At 36.9% G+C, this 27,375-nt stretch overlaps 1 protein-coding gene across 2 annotated transcripts; it reads right to left on the minus strand.

Annotated features, from left to right (window-relative positions):
* Window positions 1-1,641: 1,641 nt before the first annotated feature.
* Window positions 1,642-27,301, minus strand: LOC119786049 (histone acetyltransferase KAT5). Of its 2 annotated transcripts, XM_038289120.1 has the most exons (16): window positions 27,197-27,301; window positions 27,052-27,118; window positions 23,584-23,652; window positions 23,214-23,350; window positions 19,626-19,676; window positions 19,395-19,463; window positions 12,443-12,613; window positions 12,284-12,358; window positions 9,419-9,481; window positions 8,876-9,124; window positions 8,338-8,427; window positions 8,105-8,245; window positions 6,319-6,412; window positions 6,067-6,226; window positions 5,871-5,952; window positions 2,082-3,609 (listed from the first exon to the last, which is right to left on the minus strand). In XM_038289120.1, exons 1-16 carry the CDS (start codon window positions 27,224-27,226, stop codon window positions 3,475-3,477), a joined length of 1,683 nt encoding a protein of 560 aa, XP_038145048.1. In that variant the 5' UTR covers window positions 27,227-27,301; the 3' UTR covers window positions 2,082-3,474. The 2 variants fall into 2 exon arrangements, with proteins under 2 accessions (XP_038145049.1, XP_038145048.1); XM_038289121.1 differs by lacking the exon at window positions 9,419-9,481 and having other exon boundaries at window positions 1,642-3,609.
* Window positions 27,302-27,375: the final 74 nt, after the last annotated feature.

Here is a 27,375-nt window from a genome sequence, read left to right on the forward strand (position 1 = left end):
TGGACAGGAAACCCTGTCAGGGTTAGATGAGGATGGGTGCAGCTATAGGTTGGAGGTTTGCAGAGGATTTAACTGGAACAAAGCGGCAAAATGTGAAATATTTATAGCACAGTAAATGTTACTGAGTAACAATAAGTGGTCTGTAGTTATGTGGAACATTTTTCTCACAATATACATTATTTTCTACATTCTGCTGATTTTTAGAGAATTGAAGTAAAGCAGAATGGGCCCTACTAAAAAAATACGTGCATCTTAAATATACTTTAGACTAAGAATTTCAAAACTTTGTTCATTAATTATTCTCTGCAGTTTAAGTAAATTAAACAATGGGGAACTAATAAGTTATTACTGGATTACTGGCACTAATACAGGAACCAGTGCAATCAAAATATATGCAAACTACACTGTGTGTGAATATTTGGTAATAGGCTAAGGATTAAAAAGCTTCATTTATTATATTATTAGTTTTTCTTACAATTGACAAAACGGCTAAACGATTTAGACCTTCTAGGAGGCTGTAGATTTGATAAAAACTCACCATGACAGGAGATAGCTCTTCTCTTGATGTTTCATTTGGAAGGTGTGATGGAAAATAAGTTCTTAAACATATTCAGTGGACCAAAATAAAGATGAATGAATGAGATAAGTAATAATAAAAGAACAACATCCCTGTGGTTTCTCCGCTATGAATCCTGTATAACTGAGCTGTTCTGCACATCCTCTCTGGATGTGGTTGTTCTTTTTTTGGGTGGCTGATCTTTTGAAAAATAAAATGCAATGGTTCTTTTTCTTTTTGTGGAGCTTCTATGGGTTTGAGAGACAAACCTGAAAGCTTTAAGAATTAAAATATTTGTGTTGGTTTAATTACTACTAAATTCCAATGTGGGATTATTAAACTAGACCGAGGAATAATCATTTAACTTGTGAGCAAAACATGGGACTAAAACTGGGACTAAAAAAAAGCGCCAGGTAAAGAGAAAACAAACCATTGGATGTGATCCTACTCTGTCTCCACATTGGTCATTTAGGCTAACAGCTGTTTGCACATTTTTATTCATATTTACTCAAATACAAGATTGCTTAAAATCTTCAATAATTTACAAAGATAATTATTCTGTTAGCACTAAGGTAGTATTAAAACACGGACTGGATTTGATCATAAATAAGTGGAACGGAGTTGAGTGTTAATGACTCATTTTTTAGTGTGAGAAATTGACATTGAGATGGGCGAGTCTCACTCCTAATGAGAGTTGACAGCCTTCAAAATCAACAATTAAAAAGTTGAGTGTAAATCACTGTAAAATAAATTTGCATACATTTTCTTTAACAAATGAATAATAAAACTAGCTACTTGAAGATATTCCTGTTAGTTGAGATGTTTGCCCTGCCAGATAAGGCAAAGGTTGACTGTTAAAATCTCAAATCATCGCACATTTCAAGGAAAAGCACCGCCTTTCTTCTGTTAAACATATGTAGAAGGTTTGGTTCATTTGTTTTATCCTCTTCATTTGTCCGTTTGTCCAACAGGGATGAAAACACAGCCGTAGTTCTTCGCCTTTAGGTGAAAAACGCAAACTCTGCAGAAACTACAGCATGGATTAATTCTAAATCCACAAAACACACAATATGAAGACACTTGAATTGAAGACTTTTTTTTTTTTATAAATTCAAAAACTTTTCATATCAAATGCTCAAATGACACTGAAAGTATACTAAGTAATTTGAACAGGACAAATTCACCCATTAAACACATGTAAACATAAAACAATATCACTTAATTCTTTCACGTTGTGCAGCCTGTTATTTAAAGTTATAAATAACTGTACAATAACTTTTCTTTCCTCCAACAGTTCAGCATGGCTTCTGTGTTTAGTATTCACAGACTCTAGGAACATGATTAACTATTTTGAGACAGGATGTGAATAAAATTATATATATATAAAAAAAGATTTTTATCAGCACACAGCAGCATTTTTACTTCTGCCTATTTAAAAATAGGGTAATAAAAAACAGAACTAGGTCTGAGAAAACCTGAATACTCATGTTGGTTTATACAATTATATACAAAGAAGGTGTGAAGGTAAAATGTCAAACTGTTATATTTACAAGAGGAATATTTATAGACTGGTACTAAAAACAACAATAAAGTAATGACCTTAATGATTCAGGCACTCAGGAGGGTCAAACTCCAGACGGGAATTTAAAACGGGCAATTATTTTATACTTTTAAACGGCAACGATGGACATTTCAGTGACATGTGTATCCCCCAAAACAAAATTATTACACTTTCCCAGTTTAAACTGTTTAGTAGAAACAAATTTTACCTAAAACAAAATGGTAATCAATATTTAAGTGGAGCACAGCTATGGAATTATTTAATGAACACAAACATGGTTGATTATTCATAAACTGTATATAAATACAGACATTTTTTTAATGAAGTGTTTGCAGGATAAATAACTTGGTAGTTATTTAGCACTTAAAATATGGATAAAATGCAGACAAAAAGATCAAATAATCCCAATTTCAAGTTTTTGCCAACAGAATAAATATTTCACCTTTGTCCTAAAATGATAAATCTCACCATTGGTATGGAGTGAATTTTGTTCCTTTTTTTTGTTGCAAGATTCTTTTTTAACAAATTACTTTTTTTTTTCTTCTAATTTCTCTTTCAGACTTGAGTTTTATTAACTGCATTCTTTTCTAATAGCATTTTACAGATCTGTCTCTTCACTTAATGGGGCAGGCCTTCCTCTGGAGTGAGGGGCTAAGTCACATTTTTATTCAGCATGAAGTTTGCACCATTTTTATTGGTCTGTGTGCAAATCAAGAGCGAGCATTGGTACTGGGCTTAAAGTGTGATTGTGATTGGAATTTTAAAAGAATGCAATTCGTAAAACTCCACACGAAAAAGAGAAGTTAGGAGGAAAAATAATAGAAGATATAAGATCAGTTAAAATTATTTTTTTGGAAAAAAACAAAACAAAAAACAAAACATACAGTTTGAAAAAATGAAATTTGAAAGAAAAAGTCTGAGAAAACAGCAAAACATTTCTAAAAAAACAAGTTTTTGATTTAGATGTTTTCCCCAGTTGCATTTCTGGTTTGCATTTTGTTTTTTATTTCCATTTTCTTCACAACAACAGAAGATCTTTCACTTCATATCACAGGAGGGCTGGAATGTCTGCCAGGCTGAGTTTTAATTTTAGACCAAGTGACTTGAGTCACTGTAAATGCACCACTTCGGTGATCAACAGGAGTCTATCCAGAGTGGAGAGTATGGTAACTGTTCTTATAATTCTGTAAATTACAAATCAATAAAACAATAAGCAATGAGTGAGGTGGACCAAAGCTCAGACGCCTCAAGTTAAGTCCATGTTCACTGTTTGTCTGAAGAGAAGTCCAAGAGTGAAGAAGTTGATCCGGTCCAACACACCAGCTCTGCTGTCCAGGTTGGAGGATCCAGCAGATTTTTACCACTTCCCCCTTTTACTCCAGTCCTTCGGAGTGAAGTGAAGACATTTAGGATCTATGCGCAGGTGCCTCTTCTGCATGGCTTTCTCATGTCCATCCACAATGTCCTCAGAAAGAGTGAGGATGTACTGACCCTGGAGAGGAGAACCAATTATTCTACCTGTTTACATAACAGTGCATTTATACAGCATAGCCCTGCGATACATTAAGCCATTGGCCTTCATTTTCCATTTCTATTTAAGAGGAACAGAAACTTCCAACACAAGGTGTGAACTACATTGGTTACACCTGACAATTTTAGAATGAATCCTGTAGGTTGCATTTGTGTTCTGTCTCCATGACTCAGATCTTTCTTCCCTGCAATCTGATAGAAGTTTTCTACCAATCCTTTAAACAGCTTTTACCCGCCAAGAAAGTCTTTTGCTCGCTCTTCTCTCCAGCTTGGACAACAGCTATTTAAGAGCAGAAATGTTGCTCTCTTGTCACAAAATCTCTATTGGATTGAGGTCTTGATTTTGACTAGGCCATATGAATATGCTTTGATCTCTTCCAGTGCAGCTCAGGCCACAGTGGTGTCAGGTGCAGGGGTTTGCCCCTCAATCAGAGGATTGTCGGTTTAAGCTTTCAGTGTCGTTGTGTCCTTGGGCAAGACACTTCACTGCCTACTGATGGTGGTCAGAGGGCCCGGTGGTTCCAGTGTGCAGCAGCCTCGCCTCTGTCAGTGAGCCCCACGGCAGCTGTGGCTACAAAGTAGTTTGCCACCATCAGTGGCTGCGTGAATGACTGAATGTAGTGTAAAGCGCTTTGGTCAAGTCTCCTGACTTGAAAAAGCGCTATATAAGTACAGGCCATTTACCATTCATGCACTTTGCCCTGTTGGAAGGTCCTTGTAGGTTTTCTTAAAGACACTATCTAGTTTTCTCCCTCTTGTCACCCACAGCCATTTTTAAATATTTCTGTTTTGGGATGCATCTAAATAAATAATCTCGGCCAAAACAAAAAATTTTTAAAACCATGGCTAAAACCGAAAGAAGTTATGTTAAATATAAAAATCCTAGCATAAGGCGAGTGTTGGCCTTGTGGGTTAGAGCAGTGCTCCTGTGCTCTGAGAAGGTTGCAAGTACCCTGTTCGGCCCCAGAGCCTCCACTCTCGGTTCCTATGCAAAACCCTTATCCCCACTGCTCCCCAAGGAGATGGGTTAAAATCCAGAGAAGGAATTTCCCCATTGTGGGACAAGAAAGAGATTTACATTACATTTTTGGCTACGATGTGTACTAACTATTAAAAAAAGCATTATTTTTTAACTATTAAATAACAAAATATTTATTTACCACTGACATTTTTTGGCCCTTTACCTCAGTAGTACTAGGAAATGTTCTTGCCTTTTCAAAAATGTTTTCGTGTTGCATTCTTCGTGGCCTTTTAATGTCACAGACCCGAGCTCGTAGTGAGACCAATGTGCAACGTTTAAACTCGCTGCCTCTCTCTCAAAACCTGTCTGCCGGGCAATCAACTCTGATAAACCCTGCTCCTCTACCCACGCTCTCTTGATTCAGTCCTTTTCTTTATGCACTCAACAAGGTTTCTGAATGCTGGCTGTACCCTTTACTTGTGATCCTCTTTCCCCTCTACTGGATGCGCCACTTGTCGATTCATTCGTCTCGTTTCGGTATTAAATTTATCGGCTAAAACCCGGAAATATAGTTTTCGGCTGAACACTTTTAGCGGACCAATCTTCAGTGCAACCAGCTTCTGTAACTTCAACAAAACATCCACACCACTGACATTTGCATTTTTGCATCTCTCTTGTGGCAGTCATGAATGACGCTGCAGCCAACATCCTCCTCATTTTGTTACACTAACAGCCTTTTACATATCAGTGAGTTACATTGGTGGAAAGGCTGCTGCCAGATGTTTAGTTGTTGAGCTAATATTGTCCGATTTACTACAAAAAGAGTGTTTAAAAAGTAGCACACAGGCTAAGCTAATCTAGCTAAAAACCTCCCATCAGGCTCTAAATCTGAGTGTAGTGATGGACTCAGACCTGAACCTTCAGAGGCTCATAAAGACAGGAACAAAGTCGGCCTTCCATCACCTGAAGAACATCTCCGGGATTAAAGGACTAATGTCTCAGCTGGACCTTGAAAAACTAATGTCTGTGTATTCACCTTTAGTAGAATTGATCAGAGATTTTACTGCTTTAATACATTTTTTTGAGTACAAATCATCTTGGGGGTGCAAATAAAAAACAAAACAATTGTTCATACAAGAGATATACAGTAAAGATGTTGGTTTAGTTAGGATTTCATAGAAGCCAATGAGACGATTTGTAAACAACAGTAAACTAGCATCATTTGTGATTCATTAGATTTATGATAAGTTCTGAACTCTCACCTTGTAATAGTTGATTAGATTGAGGTACTGGAGTGTAGAAATGACGTCTTCCTTCTTTATACTCGTTATTTCACTGATCTCACTGTTTTCAGAAAACATTAATAAAGAAGAAAAGTTAAGATTGCTTTTCTGAATAAAACTCATCTAACAATGTAAAAAAAAAAAAAAATAATAATAATAATAAACAGCTTTGTACTTTATAGTTATCTGAGGCCTTTCTCCATTTTCAGGTTTAAGGTCCATGAGAATTTCTAGGATTGTTTGGGACCAGTAGGAGCGATAAGACAAGAGACCAAGATCAGAAAGCGGCTTCTCTGGTGTTCCCGTTTTCCCCTCCACCTTTGACAACTCGTAACCTGGTAAAACCGGAAAAAAAATAAGGATTTATAACATAGAAGCAAAAGTAAGTACACCGAAATGTTTTCCAATCACAGCAGCTTTGACTTACTGAACTCGATGAGCAGTTTCCCGTAGCCTCTGCGCTGATAGGGAGGCAATGTCAGGATGCAGGCGACATTATAATCTTCTGTTGACTCTTTCTCCTGAAAATTAGGACAAAATTAAAGCTCGCCTTTAGCAACTGATAGTCTGATTAGGCACTTGTGTCAAAAAAGTGACCAGATCAGGTCTGGTCAAAATAAACTGTCCTTCCATTATTTGTGTTGATTACTTTTTTTTCTATTAGATTGAAATAAAAAAACTTAAAAACTATTTCTTTAATTTCTTTTTGACACTGCAAAAGAAACTGTCCAACAGATTCAGTTCTAAAACAAAAAATAGTCACTAGTTCTTTGTTTCCCAATTCCTGATTTCAATGACAAAAAGACAAAAATGAAATTAACAAAGGGAATTAATGCATTAATTATGGGTTTTGTCCTCGTTATAAATGATGCGACTGCAATTTCAAGGTGCCACCAAATAAGCTGATATTTCAGCGGGTTTCATCGCTTTCAAAACATTCTGTGACTAAATTCACAAAAACATTTAAAGCTGCCATTGAAAGTAAAAACCTAATAAGCCAGATTAATAATGTGTAACACCCAGGTTTAATCCTCTGATTTGCTCTGTACGGAGAAAGGAGGGACGCTCAGCAGAACCTTCCGAGCTGATTGGACAAAGCGACATCTTGTTTGGTTTTAGCCAATAATGACAACAAATGACATAGCAGCCAAAACCACAAGAAACCGCAAAAGCTTTCGCGCTTTTCTTCTTTCATATAAACATGAATTCTGACAAACAGCTGCAATAGCAGCAGCTACACATACATCTTCCTGCACCACCATGTTTGCTTAGGTTCGGCTGTGGGCTCAGTAGCTTTTGTTTTTATCACAGCTATATGTGGCGCCCTAAACCATAAATCTGTTTTGGGTTTGTAGCAGGACAAAATAGATTATAGTGTGTTTGTGAACACAGAAATAATGTGAGAGCTGTGATGCCACTTACCCGATCTCACCCATCAGCTCATTTTTGTTTGAGGAAACAGAAATTCATCCGGTACGCATTTAAATAAGCACCTATTTATCTTTAATTATAACAATATACTAAATTACATTGCATAGAATGTTAATAACCACTTAATAAATAAATAAGTGCACGTTCTGTTATATCAATTGTCTGACAAGGTCATCATCAGACATGTACAGAGCAGTCTGTACATCTGCCGAATATCTTTCCTCAGCAAAGTTATTAACTTTTACAAAATGCAGTTTGGTACCCTTTTTTTGTACGATGATGAAAAGAGCAGTTTTAAGTGAGAAAATGTAAAAAGCCTCAAAATTGTCTAAGACAAGCCATGAAACAGTATTTAAAGATGTGTATCAGCATTCCTTAATAGGTTAAGGATAGAAATAAGTAATTTTAGTACCATAGTTACATTATTTATGGAAACCCGGATGTGCTTCTGGGACAGATCGGTTAGTGACAGTGGCAATGTTTCTGTCTTCTTTTTTGGTGTTCGCTTACTGTTCTTGACCCATAAATATACTTGCAGGTCACCTTAGAACCAAAAACAATTTTTACGTTCACTATCCAGTTTCTCCATTTTCAATTTAGTTCAGAAAAGAGAATTGCTCTCCATTTTATTTCTTTTATCAAACTACTTTTTATAAAAAAAAACACTAAAAAGAAACAGGACTTCTCTTACCCCCTCTTTTGCAAGTTTAAAATGTAATAAAAAGGCAAAGGAAATTCATCCAAACAGATGTCTTAGTTTATCCCTCATTTTTTTTTTATACCTTAGAGAAGTAACCGACTATATGGAAGCCCTTGGAATCATACTCCGTCATGACATAAAACAGGAAGGGGTCTGTGTCGTAATACAATGTTTTGTGGTCCAGGAAACATTTTGCCAGTAAACACAGGTTCTGGGAGTAGTTCTGAAAAAGTGGAAAAGATAAATTATGAAACAAACCTTAAAAAAAACAACAATAATAAAGTCAACAGAAGAGCAACAATATAACTCCGTTACTTTGTTTTTCCTGCCGTCAATCTCGAAGAATGAGATGGTGCCTTTGCGGTAGATCTCATTACCAGGAGGATGTCTTAAATTACATTTAGTCTGGAAAGAAGAAAAAAGAATAACCTGAAATGTAGTTAAACTGGATTCAGACCGGTAGTAAGTCACAGGACCTGCAGTTTGGCTACAACTAATAAATTAAATAATAGCTTTGCAACATCCTTGGTTAAAAGCAGTTTTTGCCCCCCCTTAACCTGCACTAATTCTTGAAAAGCTAACAGTAATAAAAGTCAAAACTAAATCAGATTTGATGGAGAGAAATTTTCAAATTGTGGGAAACATTCTCCTTTAGATTGAAGTCTTGACCATAACCGTTTTTCTCACAGATTGATTAGCTGCTGTTGGTTTTCTTCCAGGGGTGTTCCCTGTTTAACTCGACCAAATCCAAGGGTAATCATCCACTGTATGTTTAATTCGTCCTAATTTATCTTGACTTAGTGAGCAGCGTCCAATGGCAACACAATTTAGGACGTCCCAAAGAGATTCTTACCAAATGCCTCTGGAGACACTTGAGGCTTTTGAGGTATTTGAGGCAGAATTCACAGAGGTAGAGGATGGGTAACGTGGTAAGCTCTTGTGGGTAGGGGGAGAAGTACCAGGGCTTCAGTCTGTGCCGACCCAGCTCTATGCACTCGATGTTTTTCATCCGCGTGACAATGTCGTCGTGGCTCCGATCAGACACCAGACTGCCAGTCATCCGAGGAGCACTTGGGATGCCATCTGAACTATCCTGAGAATCCTGACAGGAAGAATTAAAAACAAAATTTAATAGAAGAAATTAACCTGCAGAGAGTACTTCGTAAAACTAAAAGATTCAATAAAAAAAAAAAATCAATTCTCAATCAAAAACCAGATTTGGATTATTAGTTTTCTTTTGATCAATATGAGCAATCACCATGATGTTTATTTTGTCAGAAGCACTAAACTAGGGTCAGAGGTAAGCTCCTCCTCCGTGTTATTGGACCCACTATGGCACAGCTCAATTTGGACACCGACACACAATCAACGGGCAATAATAGGAAATCCAACAGACCTCTGGTGGTGGTAGAAAGACACTGGCACTTTGAGGCTTGTTATACTGCAAAACCTTTATCATCTAGCAGAGAGAGACACAAAAACAGGGGCTTTTGGAAACTAATTAGGGGAATGAAATTATTCATTTCACACTGAAAACTTTAGTTATAGGGACACAGTGGGAGCATTCCTCAAAGACAAACACTTTCAATGTGAGCTCAGAGTTAGTCTGACTGGCTGGCTTGAATAACTGGAGATCTGAGACAATTGGTAAAGAAGGCTGAGAATGAAAAGGTTTATTTTATAATGAATGCATAGCCATTTCCTTTAATGCTGCTATCCAACAGAGCACCAAATACTGGGAAGCTGCTTAGATGGAAATGGCTTTTAGGTGGAAAACTTTGACTTCAATGATTCAACATGGTTTTGTTACCTTTTTTCTGGTCAATAATATATTATAAAAGTCAACAAACAAACTGTGTACTCTGATAAAGTAAGTTCAATTCCAAAAAAAAAATTTAAAGCTCAAAGACATTAACTTTTCAGTACCAAGAAAATTTTTTATAAAAGCACAAATGATCATATGTGCAGGTCAACACCTTTTAGATATAAAAGTTAATATTCGTTTGATCTTAGTTTATATTTGTATTAACCTTTGGGTAGGAGTCCATAAACATGAAATATTTTATTTTATAACCAGAATATCATAGATGAATAAAAAAAAAGAGACTAAATACAGAAAAGTTAAACTTCTGTGTGCTGTGCATCATCTCCATAGTTTCTCACCACTTCCTGCACTGTCAAGGTTTAAGTGGATTTATATTTCCTAAAAGAGAGCAGCACTGATGATCTGACACTGTTTTTAAAGAGTCTGGTATTTAACAGCCTATGTGTGAGGATTCTCAGTCATCCAGGTCAAGGTTGAAAAGTTCAGTTTAGGCAACTTTAAAAACACTAGAAAAGAGTCTGAATGAGAAGCATTTAAAGATGGATACATCCTTGGTCTTTTTAAGATGGCAGAAAGCCTGCAAGAGAGATGGAAAAGCTTTACTTCCAGAGGCAGATCTGATAACGGCGACGAACAGCAGCTTGGCATTAAGAAGATATTAGCGCAGGGCTCTGTTAACCTCCAAACTGATGATTCCCGTGTGCATACTTTCCTTTATTTCTTACTCGGTTTTCCTTGTATTTTTAACTTATAACCTGGATACAACCCGCTGGCATGAAATCTAAATACTCTGATCAAATCTGAAGGGTGGGTAAAAATGTCTGAGCAAAGAAAAAGTTTATAGTATTAAACTTAAGTAAAAAAACAAAACAAAAAAAAACCCCTAAATCTCTTCTTTAATGACTTTAAGTAATTAAATTTTAAAACTGGAGGATCTTTATCTCGATTTCAGCAGCCAGACTGCTGTATCTCAAAGCGAGCAAGGTGAACGTGGTCTGTAAGGCGAGCTCTGCTGGTGTGGAAACTTTGAAACCATTAATCAAAGCAGATTTTTTTCCTAAGGAAAGAAGAGTTACGTTTTGTTCACCGAAGTTGCCGGGGGGAAAATAGATGCATCTAAACTTTACTGGATTTAAGGTAGAGATGCACCTTTGTCTGCTTAGGACAATATTAACAAAACTCCTTATGACTAACTTCAGCACCAGTGAGTGTTGGGGTGGACAGAGGACAGTTTCAGCAAGTCTTTTTCTGCAGTATCAACGCCATCTTGATGACGTTGATACTGAGACTTGCTCAGTTGGGTTAAACCAAAATTAACTTCTTCCAGCTTTACTCTGAAAGCTCCTTTAAATATAATGTAAATCACTTAAACAGTCATCAGAACTTTAGATATAGTTTTTCAGTTCATGAAGCTGGAAACTAATTTAATGTCAATCCAGCAAGAAGGAAATTAAGGAAAAAAAAAAAAAAACATGAAATACAACATTGTGAAGGATTAGGAATCCCATTTCTTTGTATCTTTTATTCTCTTCTTCTCTCAGAGATGATGAGGAAGAGTCCTGACAGCTCTTCCTATATTTAACATCTTTATTCTTTGTTTACAGGCTTGGCAGTTTTTAAACTAGATGATTAAATCAGGATTTAAACCTTGGTTCCTTGATATTTCTGTCTTCAACCAAAGCTGATTTGAACTTTCAGACCTTTTTACTGAAGATCTGGGTACAAGTAAATTTAGATTTAAACGTGTCAATAAAGTGTAACTGTAAACTGTTCATACATGTTTATTATAACAGATCAATTAATATAAATCCTATTTTGATACAAATATATCAACAAAAAATAAAAACATTTCTCCTTTTATGTAAATCTTAGCAAAACCAGCCACAAATATACTTTTAGAAAGACAAAGCAGGAAATCAGGGAGGAAAATATTTTTTCTGAAAAAACTTATTCAGTACTTATATTTCAATTTATATTACCAGCATAGCATATTTATGGCTTTTACTAAAAATAAAAGTGTAGCTGCTCTTGTTTTTACATTATTCCACAAATCAGTCCTATCAACACAAACAGCCTTCCATTAAAATTATTTCGGAATTTGATCTGATTCTTTACAATTTTGAGCACTTCAAAACTATAAATGCTTTTTAAATTTTTTATTAAATCATCAACTGGTTCATAAAGTTTCACCATATTTAGGCTTAGACTTGGACCTGAACTGGTTCTTACTAATGAATCTTTTAGTATTTGCAAAATAAAAATGTCCTCTGTGAAGGTTTTCAAAGCATTCCTCCAGACTTCCAAACATGCACATTTTTTTAGTTTACATTATTTATATCTGTAAATAAAATAAGGAAATAAAAACATTATGATAAAGTGACACTAGAAACCAACTCAATAGGCTGAGTGAAGTGAGGAGGAATTTCCCCCACATACCTCATCGGTGCCGCCGCAGTTGGCTTTTCTCTTCCTTCCAGGCTGAGCAGGAATAAGGCGCCGAGCAGTGCCATTCTATCCAAAGAAGGAGAGAAATATAATATATATCCTGCCCATTTAATAAAAAGATCACAGAAATATCAACGGAGGGATTCCTACGGTTGTGAGCGAGGAGAGCTGTTCGTGATCCTCCCTGGCCTTGAAGGTGGGGGTCTCCCTGACGGCAGGAAAAACCGCCGCCTGAGAAGCTTCAGTTGAACTCGGCAGAGAGGGTACTGGGGGGGCGGGGGGCACCTGCGGCACCAAGGGGACGCTCTCGACCTTCCTCTTCTGTAGCAGACAGACACAATTAGACATTTCGCTTTAAACAAAGTAGGAGGCTACAAATTTATACACTGGATTAAACCAGTTAATTCAAAAAATACATTAATCATCCTACATTTGAAACTAAAGGTACACATAGAATACAACAAATACACCTCATAAATCCTTAATGTTTCCTCTATTACATGAAGCCCAATATATTTGCTAAATGACAGAATTTTTTTTTTTTAAAGCTACTTTGTTAAGTTACTTTCTCCAACATTCAGAAACCTCTGATGCTGCTAGGAAGTGTTGGTTTTCGGTCCTTTTCTCCTGACAGAATTTTTCTTCCCTTGGCACACACCTTTTCATCCTTCCTGAAATCTATCACAGAGTTTTCACATCCAAAAAAGAAAAATGTACATAATTTTGTTCTTGCGCCACCGTTTATGGGAGGTTCTCTCAGCATTTCCGAGACCTGCTGTATGATTGGTCTGTGTTTGGATGGGTGATGACATTCCCCTTGGATTTCAGATTGGCATCACCCACCCCAGACTGATTAACATTCATTTATGAAGGTTAGGTTAAAGTAAAATATTAAATACTACTTTATTTAATAGAGTTCAGTGTTACTTTACTGTTTTAATAATTTCTTTCTCCTACAGGTGTAATGTATTACAAAACACGCATAACAGCCGATGGCGTCATCTAGGTGAATAACAACTTTTCCTTGCTCGGGAGGCCGAAAACTATGACCCTCCAGTTGGTGTCCCATGTGAAACCATTTAAAGGAAAAGTCCGCTCATTTAAAGTACTTTAAATATTAAATTATTAAATACTGTTAAATAAAGGATAAGTGTTTTTAATTAAGAGTAATTTCCTTGAATGTGCTTTATCGGAAACATCCATGTTTGTCAAAGAACACTACTGCCGCCTACTGGTTTGTGATGTCATGGTGCGGTATCCACTGTTGGGCAAGTCCCAGTGCTCTATCTGGTGTTTGTCACAACGCGCAATTATCCAGATCATCTTGAAATCTTCAAAATATTGGCTACATCTGACCTGTTTTTTCTCTGGCCAGAAGTTCGATGGCAAATCCTCCCTCTTATTGGCAATAACCCGTCCTTAGAGGATCATGAATCGGAAATGGGAAATAACCGATTCTTTTTCAGTTTTACCCGAACATCCAACTGCCATGCAAGTGGGCATTGTCTGTTTAACTGTAACTTTCACAAATTTCAGTGGTGAAGTCCTCTCGAAATCTTAATGAACTGTTTTTGGTTGCAGATGTGTCTAGTGGTTCACATTGATTTAGCTCGTAAAGCATGGAGAACGGCCCTACGCTTACTGCATCGTGATGTCACTGCTGGAGGATGTCAGGAGTTAGGTGTTACTATATTTGGGCCAAAAATGGCCTGTCCCAGACTCAGTGATTGTGACGAAAATTATTATTATTATTTTTTTTACTTATTAACTTTAAATTCAATAAATTACCCGAAACTTTATTAGTTTTAGGTATAAATAATGATCCATTGATCATTCCTTGCTGACTGAACTTTTCCTTTAACCAACGGCTTTTCATAGAAAACTTTTTCTCTGTTGGATATAAACCATAAATAATAAATATTGCGTTTTCCTCATCAGCAATGTTGGTTAACTCTCAACCAGCGTGGTAAAAAATATCAATACTCTGGGGGCGTTTTTCGGTCTCGCATTGGTTAGTGCACACAACCTATATATGGAGGCCTTAGTGCTCCCTGCGGTCGACCCGTGTTCAAACCCGACCTGTGGTCTTTTGCTGCATGTCTCTCCCCCTGTCATCCTACTTTAAAAGAATAAATAAAAAAATCAATTCTCTGATGGTATTGATACTTAAAGGCTGTATCTGGATACAATACTACTTCAGTATGGTGTCGATAATGATAAGTGTAATTTTTTGTTACTGTTAATATTCGTTTTTTGGTATATTTGCTCCTTAATAGAGTCCCTCAGACAACCTTAAAATATTGTCAAATTAGGTCATATTTGTGCCAGTTATTGTGTATTAATTTGCACACTAACCAGATTATCATCATGCTTCTGTTGAGAAATTAGGATCAATGTTGAAATGCAGAAATTTGTTGCCTTTCTCATAATTTTTCATCCCCAAGGTATTGACAGCAGTATTCAGTATAACATTTTTTCCAGCATAAAAACTTGGGATCATAGGAAGTTACATGGCTCATTAATAGAATAAGTGATTACAGCTGCCTTTTCCATTATGTACTTATAATTTAAGTGATTTTGCCCACTTAAAAACAAAACAAAAACAAATGTTGCTGATGGGATATGCAGTCTGCTATATGTAAGATTCCTACATTGGCCAGAGTGAGGGTCCTGCTCTTGAGAAATGAGAGACACCTTTTAGAGATAACTTTCTGTTCACCTTAAAAGATTCACATTTTGCATCATGAAATGTGTGCTAAAGCTTCTGATACTGTATAAATTATAACTATAGCCCCATTTACACAACCCTCTGAAACCCGACCCATACCGAGCTTGGATCAGTTAACTGTGCAAAGCTTTGTTCCTTATGATCATTAACATATCACGCTAGCACGGTTCCTCTCCTCCTGGTGACAATCTACAGTACTACTGTTTTGTAAAAGGGCAAACCAACATGGTGGCCCTGGTGTTACTAGAAGATTTTTCCTTAAATGTTATCCATTTTTCACATCTGTCGTCATATCTTCAACAGCTGTCCAAATTTGTCTCTTTAAGAGCTTTCTGAATGCTGTTTTGGTTCGATTCCTTAACCTAAATCTTTCTCAATCAGTGCTGAAAGATATCAAACTGTTGTGAGATCTCATTTAGCTCCTCACATCTACCGTATTTTCACGACTATAAGGCGCACTTAAACGTCTTTTTTTTCCCATAAAATGTGCGGTGCGCCCTTTGGTGCGGTGCCTTATGTGTGTTGTAACTGCGACTTTTGAGACCACCTCATTGAGGAGATGATGAAAGAGTGGCTGAATGTAAGGAGACCAGGTGTTTTTTTTCCACTCATCACCATCGCTGTTAATATGTAACTCCATGCATGCCCTTCTCACAGCTGATGTGAAAAACATGGGGAAACAAATTAATGCTGTGCTCGCTGTTCAACCGCTCGACATCGGTGTGAACCGGACCCAGCAGGTGCAGCAGAAGCAGCGAGTTTACATGCAAAGTCAATGGTTGACGCGCGTATAGGTGCAGCAAAAGGTCCCGCAGCGCGTTTTGAGCAGCAGGCGCAGCGCCTCCGGAGCGTTTAAGCATCTGACGCACCGCCAACGCGCTGCTGCTGCTCGAGATGGAAAAATTGAAGTTTTGCTGCTGGACGCGCCGCATCAACCAATCAGAGAAGCTGATCTGGGAGCTGACAGCGAGACAGACACAGCGCTCTGATGACATTAACGCAAATGAAAAAGGCTGGATGGATGAGGAGATGATGAAAGCGTGGCTGAGGCAGGTGTATGTGAGGAGACAAGGTGCTTTTTTCCACGCATCACCATCGCTGCGTGCCCATCTCACAGCCGATGTGAAAAAAAAGGTGAATCAAATGAACGCTGTGCTCGCCGTTATCCCGGGGGTCTGACAAAGGAACTTCAACCACTCGACATCGGTGTGAAGCGGCCGTTCAAAGTAAGGCTGCGAGCGGCGTGGGAGCGATGGATGACTGACGGAGACCACAGTTTCAGGATAAGTGGAAGGCAGCGCCGGGCAAGTTACGCCACCGTTTGCGGATGGATTGTAGATGCTTGGACTAACGTGTCTGCTGGCTCTGTTGTTCAAGCTTTCGCAAAAGCCGGCATTATTTCTGAGGAGCCGCGCTGCACGGAAAGTGACTCTGACAGCGAAGAAGGGGAAATTGGCATGTCTGATTTAGCGCAGCTGTTTAATTCAGAAACAGAGGATGATGACTTTGATGGGTTTGATTAATACTTTGTAATAAATACATGAATAAAGCACAATCATACTCAGTTTTGCTCCCGCTCTATTTTTCTACCTGAAAACTTAATTCAACAGCAGCCTCTGGGCCAGGTCTCCTCCGCGTATACCGCGGTGGCTGGCAGGTGTTTTTTCATCTAAATAATCTAAATCTTGCAGCTATATTTGCTGTGATCAGTGGGAATAAAGTTGTTTTAATATGTTTTTAAGTGAGAAAGGCCACCTGAAAACTTAATTGCAGTCAGTTCATCCAGATTATCTATTTCTGTCGGAGGCGCTCAGACCCCCACATACCAGCGGTGCACCGACAGTAGAAATCCCTTCAACAGCAGCCTCACCGCGGCAGCTGGCAGGTGTTTTTCATCTAAATAATTTAAACTGCAGGCACCAGGATACCGGCAATAAAAGCGAACATATTCCGTGGGCAGCTTTCAGGATTTTAAGTTAATTTAGGAGTAATCACAGCGCTGTGTCATCTGCGATGTGTCTGTCTCATGGCCAGCTCGCAGGTTTGATTAATACTTTGTAATAAATACATGAATAAAGCACAGTCATACTCAGTTTTGGGCCCGCTGTATTTTTAAATACGCAGTAGAGCTATTTAAAGGTAGTAGAGGACATGTACCTGTATATAAAAAACGCGCCCTATAGTCCGGTGCGCCTTATGTGTGTGTTAAATACAGAAATGGCACACATAACTGAGACTGCGCCTTTTAGTACGGTGCGCCTTATGGTCGTGAAAATACGGTAAGTGCTGCAGCCATATATCTGAGAATATGCTCAGTGGCTCCCGATAAAGTTTTTGCTTCGTGTACTTAAAAAAAACAACAAAAAAGCGTTTTGCTGTGAAGAACAGCTGCGCCTTAAACTGTGCATGTTGGATAGCAGAGCTGTTACAAACCGGTGAGTTTCATTGTTCTGGAATCCTAGATTGGTAAATAATTTGGTCGCCACATATTCTTCTTCCTGTTGGATTGTTTATCCATCTGTAGTGGTTTTTGATGCGCTGAATAGAGAACTTTTTTAAAGGACACAGATAATTTATTAAACATATTCATCCAAATCCAACTCTTAAATATACTAATTTTTATTCTTAAACAGATTTGATCGCCATATATGAAACTGCCGTTGAAGAGTAGATAGATCACATGCCAGAATAGTTATATTTTGTTTTTCCCAATACATCCAGCCAGTTCAGGCTGATATGAAATTAAATAAAGATGGATGTGTTCTGGTATCATTATATTTAATATGGCATGGCAAAAACTGTGCCCTATTTCTTCCATATGCTGTGAAGAAATTCCATTGGGTACTGATACACAAATTCAAAACTAAATTATTGGTCTAATGGATTGATAGTTTATGTTGGATTTTATTTTATTTGAGAATGCATAAGCAGTGCGCCATTGCACAGCTTGGAGAGAACATTGGTTACAGCTACAATAATATTATGTTGTGAACCAGGATTCCTACAGCATGAGGCAAGGTAAATTCAAGACTTTTAAAGACTTTTTAATGCCACTTGAAATAAAAATTTAAGACCAAATTCACAACAAACACAAGAAAAACCCGCTTGCGACAACTTAACCCAAAGGTTTATTATAACATAAACCACTGCACTAATGTTTCAAATTTTGAAAAGCTTCCCATACAGGAAGAAAGCTAAAAACACACAAATGACAGATATATTTTAACAATTATTTAACTGAATTCACAAACTTTGTTTTAGCAGGGAACAAAACAAATCAGTTTTAAAGCTACAATATAACTAGTGCTAAGTCTTTTTTGCAGTTATTTTTCTTTGTGTCGTTTTCTTAGTATGTTTGATTTGGTGATAACTGGATGCGTTGCAGAGACAAGGGTGGAACAAAACCGAGAAATACCGACTGCTTCTCGGTAACTCGATTTTGACGCTTTGTGTTTCGTCCTTCGCATGTGCAACTCCACTGCCTTAATTCCCATCGTTCCGAGCTTGAATGACCTCTTGGACAAAATCCACTGTGCCTCATGTATGTTCCCTGGTTTTAGCCATGGAGAAAACTCTTGGCTGAAGCCAGTTTTCGTTACATTTACACTTGCTCATATTTTCCAGACAAAAAGTTAATGGCGCATCTCCTAAATGTCCCTGCCGCAACAACGCTTTTATTGGTTCCGCTATCGGGACGGAACCAATAATGGGGAGCCATTATTTAAAAAAAAAAAAAAAAAAAAGGCCAATTTTAGTGTTTTATTTAGATTTAAAAAAATTTATCATAATAAAAAATAATCCTATTTATGATGTTTTAAAAAAAATAAGACCTACGAAAGACTGATTTAAGACATTTTAATACCAATTAAGGTCTTAGTTTTATTTTGAAGAATTCAATGCCTTTTAAGACTTTTTAAGGACCCGCGGGAACCCTGGTGAACGGTCTCTTAGTTCTGAAAATCATCCGCCCTTTTTAAACGGCGTGTGAAAAAAAGCATGAAAAAAAAAACAGTTCAACTATCTTTTGCAGCAGCGCTGTTCACTGAAATTAAAACCTTAAAACCAGGTCCTGAAGGTTTGCTCCTTCAGGACCCGCCAACCTTTATAGTATGATAAAACCCTGACCATGATTACAGGAATCATTTAAACAACAATGAAGCAAAACAGCTACCCTTAAACCTGAATATGAAAACTAAAAGGGGAAAATTTCTAACATGCATAAATTATTGATGAGCTCCAGATGACAGCCATATTATCTTCACATGTTGCAGGATTGTTCCTTATACCACACACGTACAAACAGAGAGAGAAACATTAACACCAGGGTGAAGAAGATCTCATTAATCGCTAGAATGGGTAAATTTTCACTTGTACCGGTGTGGGGAGGGTTTTGCCTCTGGATGGAGGTGTGGCAGTTTGTAGGTTGAGATCTAGACTCTTCCTCTGAACACAAAGGAAGACAAAAAAGGGCATTAAACTGGCATCCATGTTTACTCTCATCTCTGGACTCAGATTATTAGAGAAAACAACTATTTGTGCATTGAAAATTGTGGTGACAGTTTTTCAAACAGTCCTGCTTTGTTGGTGGACTCTGCAGTAGATTACCTGTTTCTTCTGTAAAGCGGGGTCAGTATCTGTATCTCTCCTCTCACTCACCTCACAGGGGAAAAGCAAACAGATGTTAAGGGCTTACACAGGCTGAAAAACTGCAGACTGAAAACTCATTACAGTACTTTTAAAAGAAACCAAGAAGACAAAAACATAAAAAATGGGGCATGAATTTAGTAATAATCGGTAAAGAGGACTGGCTCAAACATGGAGTGGTCAAATTTGTTGGTGTTCCTTGATTAGTCAATAACTCCGAGTCAAAGAGAGGACCAAGAACTATACGTTAAAAAAAGACTGATTAACCTGAAAATACTTACCAATACTGGGAAAATCTCTAAACAGAAATAAATGTAATGTTTTCAAGCACAAGTAGTGTACGGCAATAAAACAGGAACCGGTGCTCTTATATTAAACCATAACAATTTTTTTTACTAACACAAAAAGCGCTGCACCTATCGATTATTGACGTAATCGATTGATCTGTTGATAATTTTTCACTGTCCTTTTCATACAATTGGAATATAGAAAAAACAAACACCTTATTTTGCGTTTTTTAATCAATTTCAAATGGCAAAACGTAAAAAAAGAATTTATACACATGTAGTTTTTGTATTCATATTAGGGCTGAAACAATCAGATTAATCATGATTAATTGATTATTGACATAATTGTCAACTAATTTAGTAATCCATTAGTCGTTACCAGGAGTATAGAGACTCTATATGCCTTTAGCTGACAGAGCAACCAACTTAGATCAGCAAATATATCAAAATTGTAAAAAAAAAAAATGTAAACATTTTGCATTTAAGATAAAAAGACTTTTCGTCTGTGAATATGTTCTATCCAGAACTACTAAAGTGGAAAAGTTTTTTTCCACCTGGTTGAATTCCATAAAAAATATTTAAGGAACCTTTGGCTATTATTAATCGATTCATCTGAAAAAACACAACACAAAACAAAACAAAATCGACAGATTAATAATTTTACAAAATAATCGTTAGATGCAGCCCTAATCTACAAAGTTAAAAATGTAAGTTTTGGGAGAAAACGCCTTGTGTTCACCTTGTTAAAAGTGACACAAATGAATCCGATGAATTTCAGCTGCAGCACAGACAACCATTTGAATGAGACACAGTCCAAAGTCAAATGTAGTTATTTCTGCACCTGTTAGTCTAAACTGATAATATGAATATTCTGTAAAATACATGGGATAAAACTGCTGTATATTATAGGACACTAAGTATTTTATTTTGTCCATAATCAGACGTAACACCTGTTTGCTTTGCTGCCAATCTCTGTGCTCCCATTTAGTAAATATCAACATAACTTCTTATAAAGAGTGCATAGGAAGGACTAGTAGGTGGAGCTTAAACTGGCAGCAATGAGCAGTTTTCTAAATCATATAATAGAAAATAACCAGGTGAGTGCCAGAACAAATACAACTACTTAGAGCTTTACAGATGAAACTAAATATCCAACGATCAAATTAAAAATAATATTGTCAATTAAAAATATATATCCCCAGTAGGGGTGGAACGGTTCACAAAATCCACGGTTCGGTTCAGTTCACGGTTTCGTGGTCACGGTTTTCGGTTCGGTATATGTTTATTGTTACACCGAAAAATAAAAAAATTTATAAAAATAATAAAAATGACTGAATTTTTTTTTTAATGAAATTAATGAAAAAAATCCCCAAAAATTAATGAATTGTAATTATTTTTAATGATTCGCGGAAACCATGGATCATTCCCGCATGTTTTGCTGCTTTAAATTTAATCATCTCGCGCATGCCCTCTACGATCTCCAAGGAACTCAGAGCGGAGCGGACGGGAGCCACAGTGGAGGCTGTATGCTTTGCTTTTTGCAGGCGGTCTGGAGCGCAGCAGAGCGGAGCGCTGATGGGTATGTGGGATTTTGGGGTTAGCATGACATGTTGGTCATGTTGCTGTTAGCATAAACAAAACGCGTTGCACAATGCTTGCACACTGTTGCACTTTTATCCACAACTTTCTTTCCGCCGTCATCGTAGGTCACTCTAAATGCAAAGCGCTCCCATACAGCAGACCTATAAAGTGCTGCTGGCGCGTCTTCCAACTCTTGTTCTTTCCCACTCGCCATGCCCACACAATTCTCCACAACAACTGATTTTTTCCCCCTGCTACACCTGGCTACGCCGCATCGCTTCTTTTTCTTCTTGTTTACTACTGGTAGTTGGCTTTGGTCGCAGTACCGCCACCTTCTGCTCTGGAGTATAACGCTTCGCCTATGAGAAAATGGAGCAGCACATGAATCGAACGCAACACACGCGAACCGAACCGAGACAGTCGAACCGAACAGTTCGGACGGTTTTCAAAAACCGTTCCATCCCTAATCCCCAGTCAGCCAACAACAGGATTAATCCTTATTAATTTAATCATTTTAAATTCATATCCTCAAATTCAATTTAAAGAGCAGTTATGAAATGGAATAATATATATCAAGTTGAAACTCCACATAGCTAGGTTCTGCTAACAGAGTCCAGCTCCTATTAGTCACATTACTAGAGGTGCAACGGATAAAAAAAAACCTCTCAGTTCGGACCCTTTCTTTGGACCGTGATTGCAACGGGGGATGCTCTGGATAGTTCATCCCCAACTTTTTTCCTTCTCCTGCTGATAAAAACCTGGCACAACCTTTTCGCTTAAGCCTGTGCGCAACGGGATTTTATAATGTGGCTCAAGCACTTTCACCGTGTGTTTAAAGCCCTCATTATGCACAACTGAATATGGGCCCATGTTCGCACTGTGGACACATCAATACTGTTTGCAATGGCTTTAGCTTGGTCGGATTGTGCAGCAAGGAGCTGCTAAAATGCCACAGTGATAAGCGGTTGTTGAGCGGGCTTTGTTTTCACTCCTGTCAGTGGCTTTCTTGAGCCACAGTGCCTACACACCATCACGGTTTTATTACTAACCTTTCCTTCATCATTAAATTTAAGGGGGAAGCCAAAATGTTCCCATACCGAGGCTTTAAATGACACGGGGCATTCAAGCTCCTCAGTTCCTCCAATCGCCATGACCACGCTGTATGTTAACGGAACATGAGCACAAAATTTCTTTCCTTTCTATGTAAATCAATCCCCAGATCCTGTGTGGGTCGAACCGAAAATATTGATCCCAATGGATCATGGCTCAATGACAATCCGTTGCACCACTAGTCCTCACTGTCAAACCTCAATGTTACTGCAGCAAGTTTACTTTAGAAATAAATGTTTTTATAAAAGAATCGTAAAATATATCAAAATCACTTATAAGAAAAAAAATTGGCTGAATTTACAGAATTGGCTTCCATTTGGATTTATTTACATTTATTGTTAGAATAAACAGAATTTTTTTTATTTGGATAATGAAAACGCAGTATTTTGCTCATTAGTTGTAAAAAATATCTGAGGTGAAAATGAATCACAGAAAAACAGCGTTTGATTTCAGAAATCACTTGATCACACTTACTTACAAAACAGAAAAAAAAAGGTTTTAAAAGTTTAAGAGTTGAAAAAATATATTGAAATACACAAACTAGGAAAAATGAGCGGTTTGGTAGACTTACCACCTCTCTCTCTGGTGAACTGGGTCGGGAGCCTGACAGACCGTTCTTTGTTGGTGTTTTAGCTTCTTTCTTAGGAAACTGGAGCTTCTTCATGTCCAGCCGGTCCGTTGTGACCCACTCATCCAGGCGCTTATTGACTGAAATAGAGTAAATTTTAACCAGAAAAGAAACAATCAGTATAATATGTAGAAATACATTTATTTATACATATAAAAAGACATCTGTTCCCCAGCATAAAATTAGAGAGGACCCAAAACAACTGCTATGTTTTAGTGGAAAGATTTACCCACAATTCTTAACATTTACAGTAACATAAATCAGCAGTTTGAAACAGTAGGTGAAAAAAAAAGAAAAAAGTGTTTTTACTCACAGTCGATGTAGTGAACATAGTATAGCGTTCTTCCAGAAACTTCTTTCACACTTAGAATCTCAGCCAATGCTGGAAGAAAAAGCAGAACATTTGAAACTAAACATCAACTAACAGTTTTTTTTTGTTGCATAATGACTGACACTATGATGACATGTTTACAAAAACAAAACAATCATGTTTCTCAAATTAAACCATTTCATCTGAAAGACCTTTGAAATAACTTTAAATAGCTCATCACCAAAGATCAGAGAAGCTGCAAGAGAAAAAAGTTTCCTCAGGAAGAGTTTCCTTTGGGTTATTAAAATGCTATAAATAAATTAAAGTATACAAATAATTGAATAAAGACACATGTCCTATCCAAGCTGTACTAATAATTTAAGTATAACTGTCATAGAAATATTTTGTTAGTTGACTCAGTCAGCTCTTTGTGTTACTGGGCATATTTTCTCAAAACATTTTAGTATCATACATATGATACACTACACTTCACACCTATAGAAACAAAATTCCTTTAATGATTTTAAATCAAAATTTGCCAGGGTTATTTTTGGCTTGGTATTTTCTTTGGGATTTGTTATAAAATGCCATACAATTCTATTTGGGAGTTTTCTACTTTCACCAACAACAAAAAAAACATTATTCTTATTTTTACAAAGTTGATATAATTCTAAAATCAAGACCAAAGATTTTTCAATTTTTGCTGGACTCCAGTCATTAATGAAAAAAAAAAAACATTGCTAAAGACTATTTGCCTTCTGTAAACTAAACATGGTTTTCTTGAACCTAAACTACTACAGCTAGGCTTTTAATAATTTGTAAAAAAAAAAAAAAAAAAAAAAAAAAAAAAAAAAAAAAAAAAAAAAGAAACTTATTTTTAATTAGGGATGCACGATATTGGGATTTTGGCCGATATCCGATATGCCGATATTTTAAAACTCATGTAGCCGATAACCGATATCGATACCGATGTTAAAGCTGGACAAATACAAGTAGTCATTGAAAATAGCAGTTTTGTTATCCATTTCTGACACTTTGAAAAATAATATACTCAAATATATTTTCATATGCTGATATCAAATAGATTTTTAAAAACGCGGTATCGATCGATTTTACTTTCAAAATCTCGTGAAATTTCATCGTTCTGTTACAAACTCTCGTGATATTTTGCAAATTCTTGTGAGATTTTGTTAGTAAAATAGATTGATACCGCGTCAATATATCAACATATAAAAATATGGCAAAATTTCGTGAATTTTCGGGGGATTTCGTAGCATAACGATGACATATAGCAATATTTCATTAGTAAAAGAGATTGATATGGTGTTTTTAAATGGCAATATATCAGCATATGAAGATATTGTGATATTTCAATGTATCAATATTTTTTCCCTTGTCTTTTTAAGTTTTTAAGTTTCTTTTTAAGTTTTTTTTTTTTTTTTTTACACATTATTAAAAGTTTTTAAGTCTGTAAAAAAGAAGTTTTTGAGGAAGAAGAAGAAGTAGTATTTTTTTTTTTTTTTCATATAGACTTTAGAAACTCAGAACCTGATTAAATATCGGGTTAAATATCGGTGGGGTGGCCGATGTCCGAGATTCAGTTTTAAGGCCGATACCGATAGGGGGCCGATTATATCGTGCATCCCTATTTTTAATCTTATTATCTTATTAATCTTATCTTAAGCATCTTCAAAGTTTAAATATTCATATATATTGTATATATGTGCAATGTTTCTTGCTTTTTTAATAATCCATATTTTAAACCTTTATTTGTGTTCTCTTTCTGAGATTTTATGAATAAAATCAATGTAAAGAACCTTTAAAGGAAAATTCCGGTTTTTAACACTTTTAGCCCCTTTTCTGTAGTGTCCAGGATGAAATCGAATGATCGACACCAAAATTTTGACGATTGGTCCTGTCTCGGCTATTTGGCTCATGCAGAATCCCCCCCTGGCTGCTTCAGAATGGCTTGCATAGTGCATGTCAGATAATGTCCTTAAAACAACCTTAAACATTCTTTTTTTAAAATATGCTACTCACCGAGTCGTCAACGCTGTTCAATGACGTTCAAAAACAAGTTTCGTAAAGAAAAAATTTTCCTGTAGTGTTTTATTTAGCATTTTGTAAATCCCATTGAGTTCTGTTGGAATAGTCAATATCCCTCCGCCACCGGAAACGGAAAGGGGGGCTGTTTACGCTTAGTTGTAGTCTTTTCGCAAGGCCCAAGTGTTTCTGCTTCACTCTGTGTACTCCGACGTCGAGGTGCTAACGTCTCTGTTAAACACTTTTAAAAAACTCTGAAAATGGAATACACAGTGGTCCTACATTCCCAAAGTATAGAGACATTGTCGCCAACTAGTGGTCTGGAGTGTGCAACGCTTCAGATTCGAACGGGAAGCGGAAGTTTATAAGCGGTTGTGATGTATCGGAAAAAATAGTTCTGGGATTTACAAAATGCTAAATAAAACAAGACAGGAACGGTTTTTCTTCACGAAACTTTTTTTGGAACGTCATTGAAAAGCGCTGACGACACGGTGAGTAGCATAAAAAGAATGTTTAAGGTTGTTTTAAGGACATTATCTGACATGCACTATGCAAGCCATTCTGAAGCAGCCAGGGGGGATTCTACATGAGCCAAATAGCCGAGACAGGACCAATCGTCAAAATTTTGGTGTCGATCATTCGATTTCATCCTGGACACTACAGAAAAGGGGCTAAAAGTGTTAAAAACCGGAATTTTCCTTTAACATACAATAGTATTGGAAATTCTAAATCCTAAATATACAATACCAAATAAAAACTTTGAGCAAGGGGCAAAAAAGTAGTAGAAAAGATTATCGGGTCAACTAACAGGATACTTATGATATATTAATGCTTCAAAAATTCCAAAACAATTGTCCCTGTGTGTTCCGCTCTACAAGAGTTTGCATAAACAGTGGAACTCAAAACCTTTGGCCATCAAAATTTACTGCCACAACCCGCTAAATTCACACTATTTCATCATTTAACAGTAATACAATCATTGGATCATACCAATGATCCAATGCATATATTACTATTACTATTGTAATATTCTATCCCATGAACTACTATAACCCAAACAATAAATCAAAACAAATGGTTAACATCGAACACCACATTTATTTTATCACCTAAGAAATAATGAGGATAATGTCCCATCAAATGTAATTGTTTTCATCTTCAGAATTCAACACTTTAATATAAAATAACTGATCTATTAAACTGGGTATCATTTTCATCAAGACAGTAGCAGACTGATTAGATGTATGGTATGTTTTTTTTTTTTTTTTTATAAAGTGTGTGTAAAAGAATAAAATAATAAATAAAATCCTGTCACATAGCAAAGAATGAATGTCTAGCTTGGTTCTTCAAACAGGGGCCGTGTGTTGTTTGTGTCCGTTAACAACAACTGAGACTGTGTGCTTAGCTTTAGCTTCTGAAAACACTTACGCCATTCGTCTTCGTGTTCTTGGTTTTTACGAAGTACCGGGAGGCGGCAGCCCTCTACAATCTCCACCTGAACACAACAGCATATTATTCAACGTGCCAATAACGGTTAACGTCGCAGAACAGCATTGTTTATGAGAGAACCTACCGAAGACGAGTTGTCCGCCATTTTCGTCATCTGTGAGTGTCGGGAGCAGGGTGTTGTGGGAAAATGCCGGTCTACGCCCGAAGATGAAATACGCGACAAGATGATTCTTGGACTATAAAACGGAAATAGTAATGTCTTAGAGCGGAAGTAGATCTATCTCTGAACCAAAGAGTACAAAA

The sequence above is a fragment of the Cyprinodon tularosa genome, unplaced genomic scaffold (genome assembly GCF_016077235.1).
Source record: "Cyprinodon tularosa strain WSP-4 unplaced genomic scaffold, ASM1607723v1 ctg263, whole genome shotgun sequence".
Taxonomy (NCBI): Eukaryota; Metazoa; Chordata; class Actinopteri; order Cyprinodontiformes; family Cyprinodontidae; genus Cyprinodon; species Cyprinodon tularosa.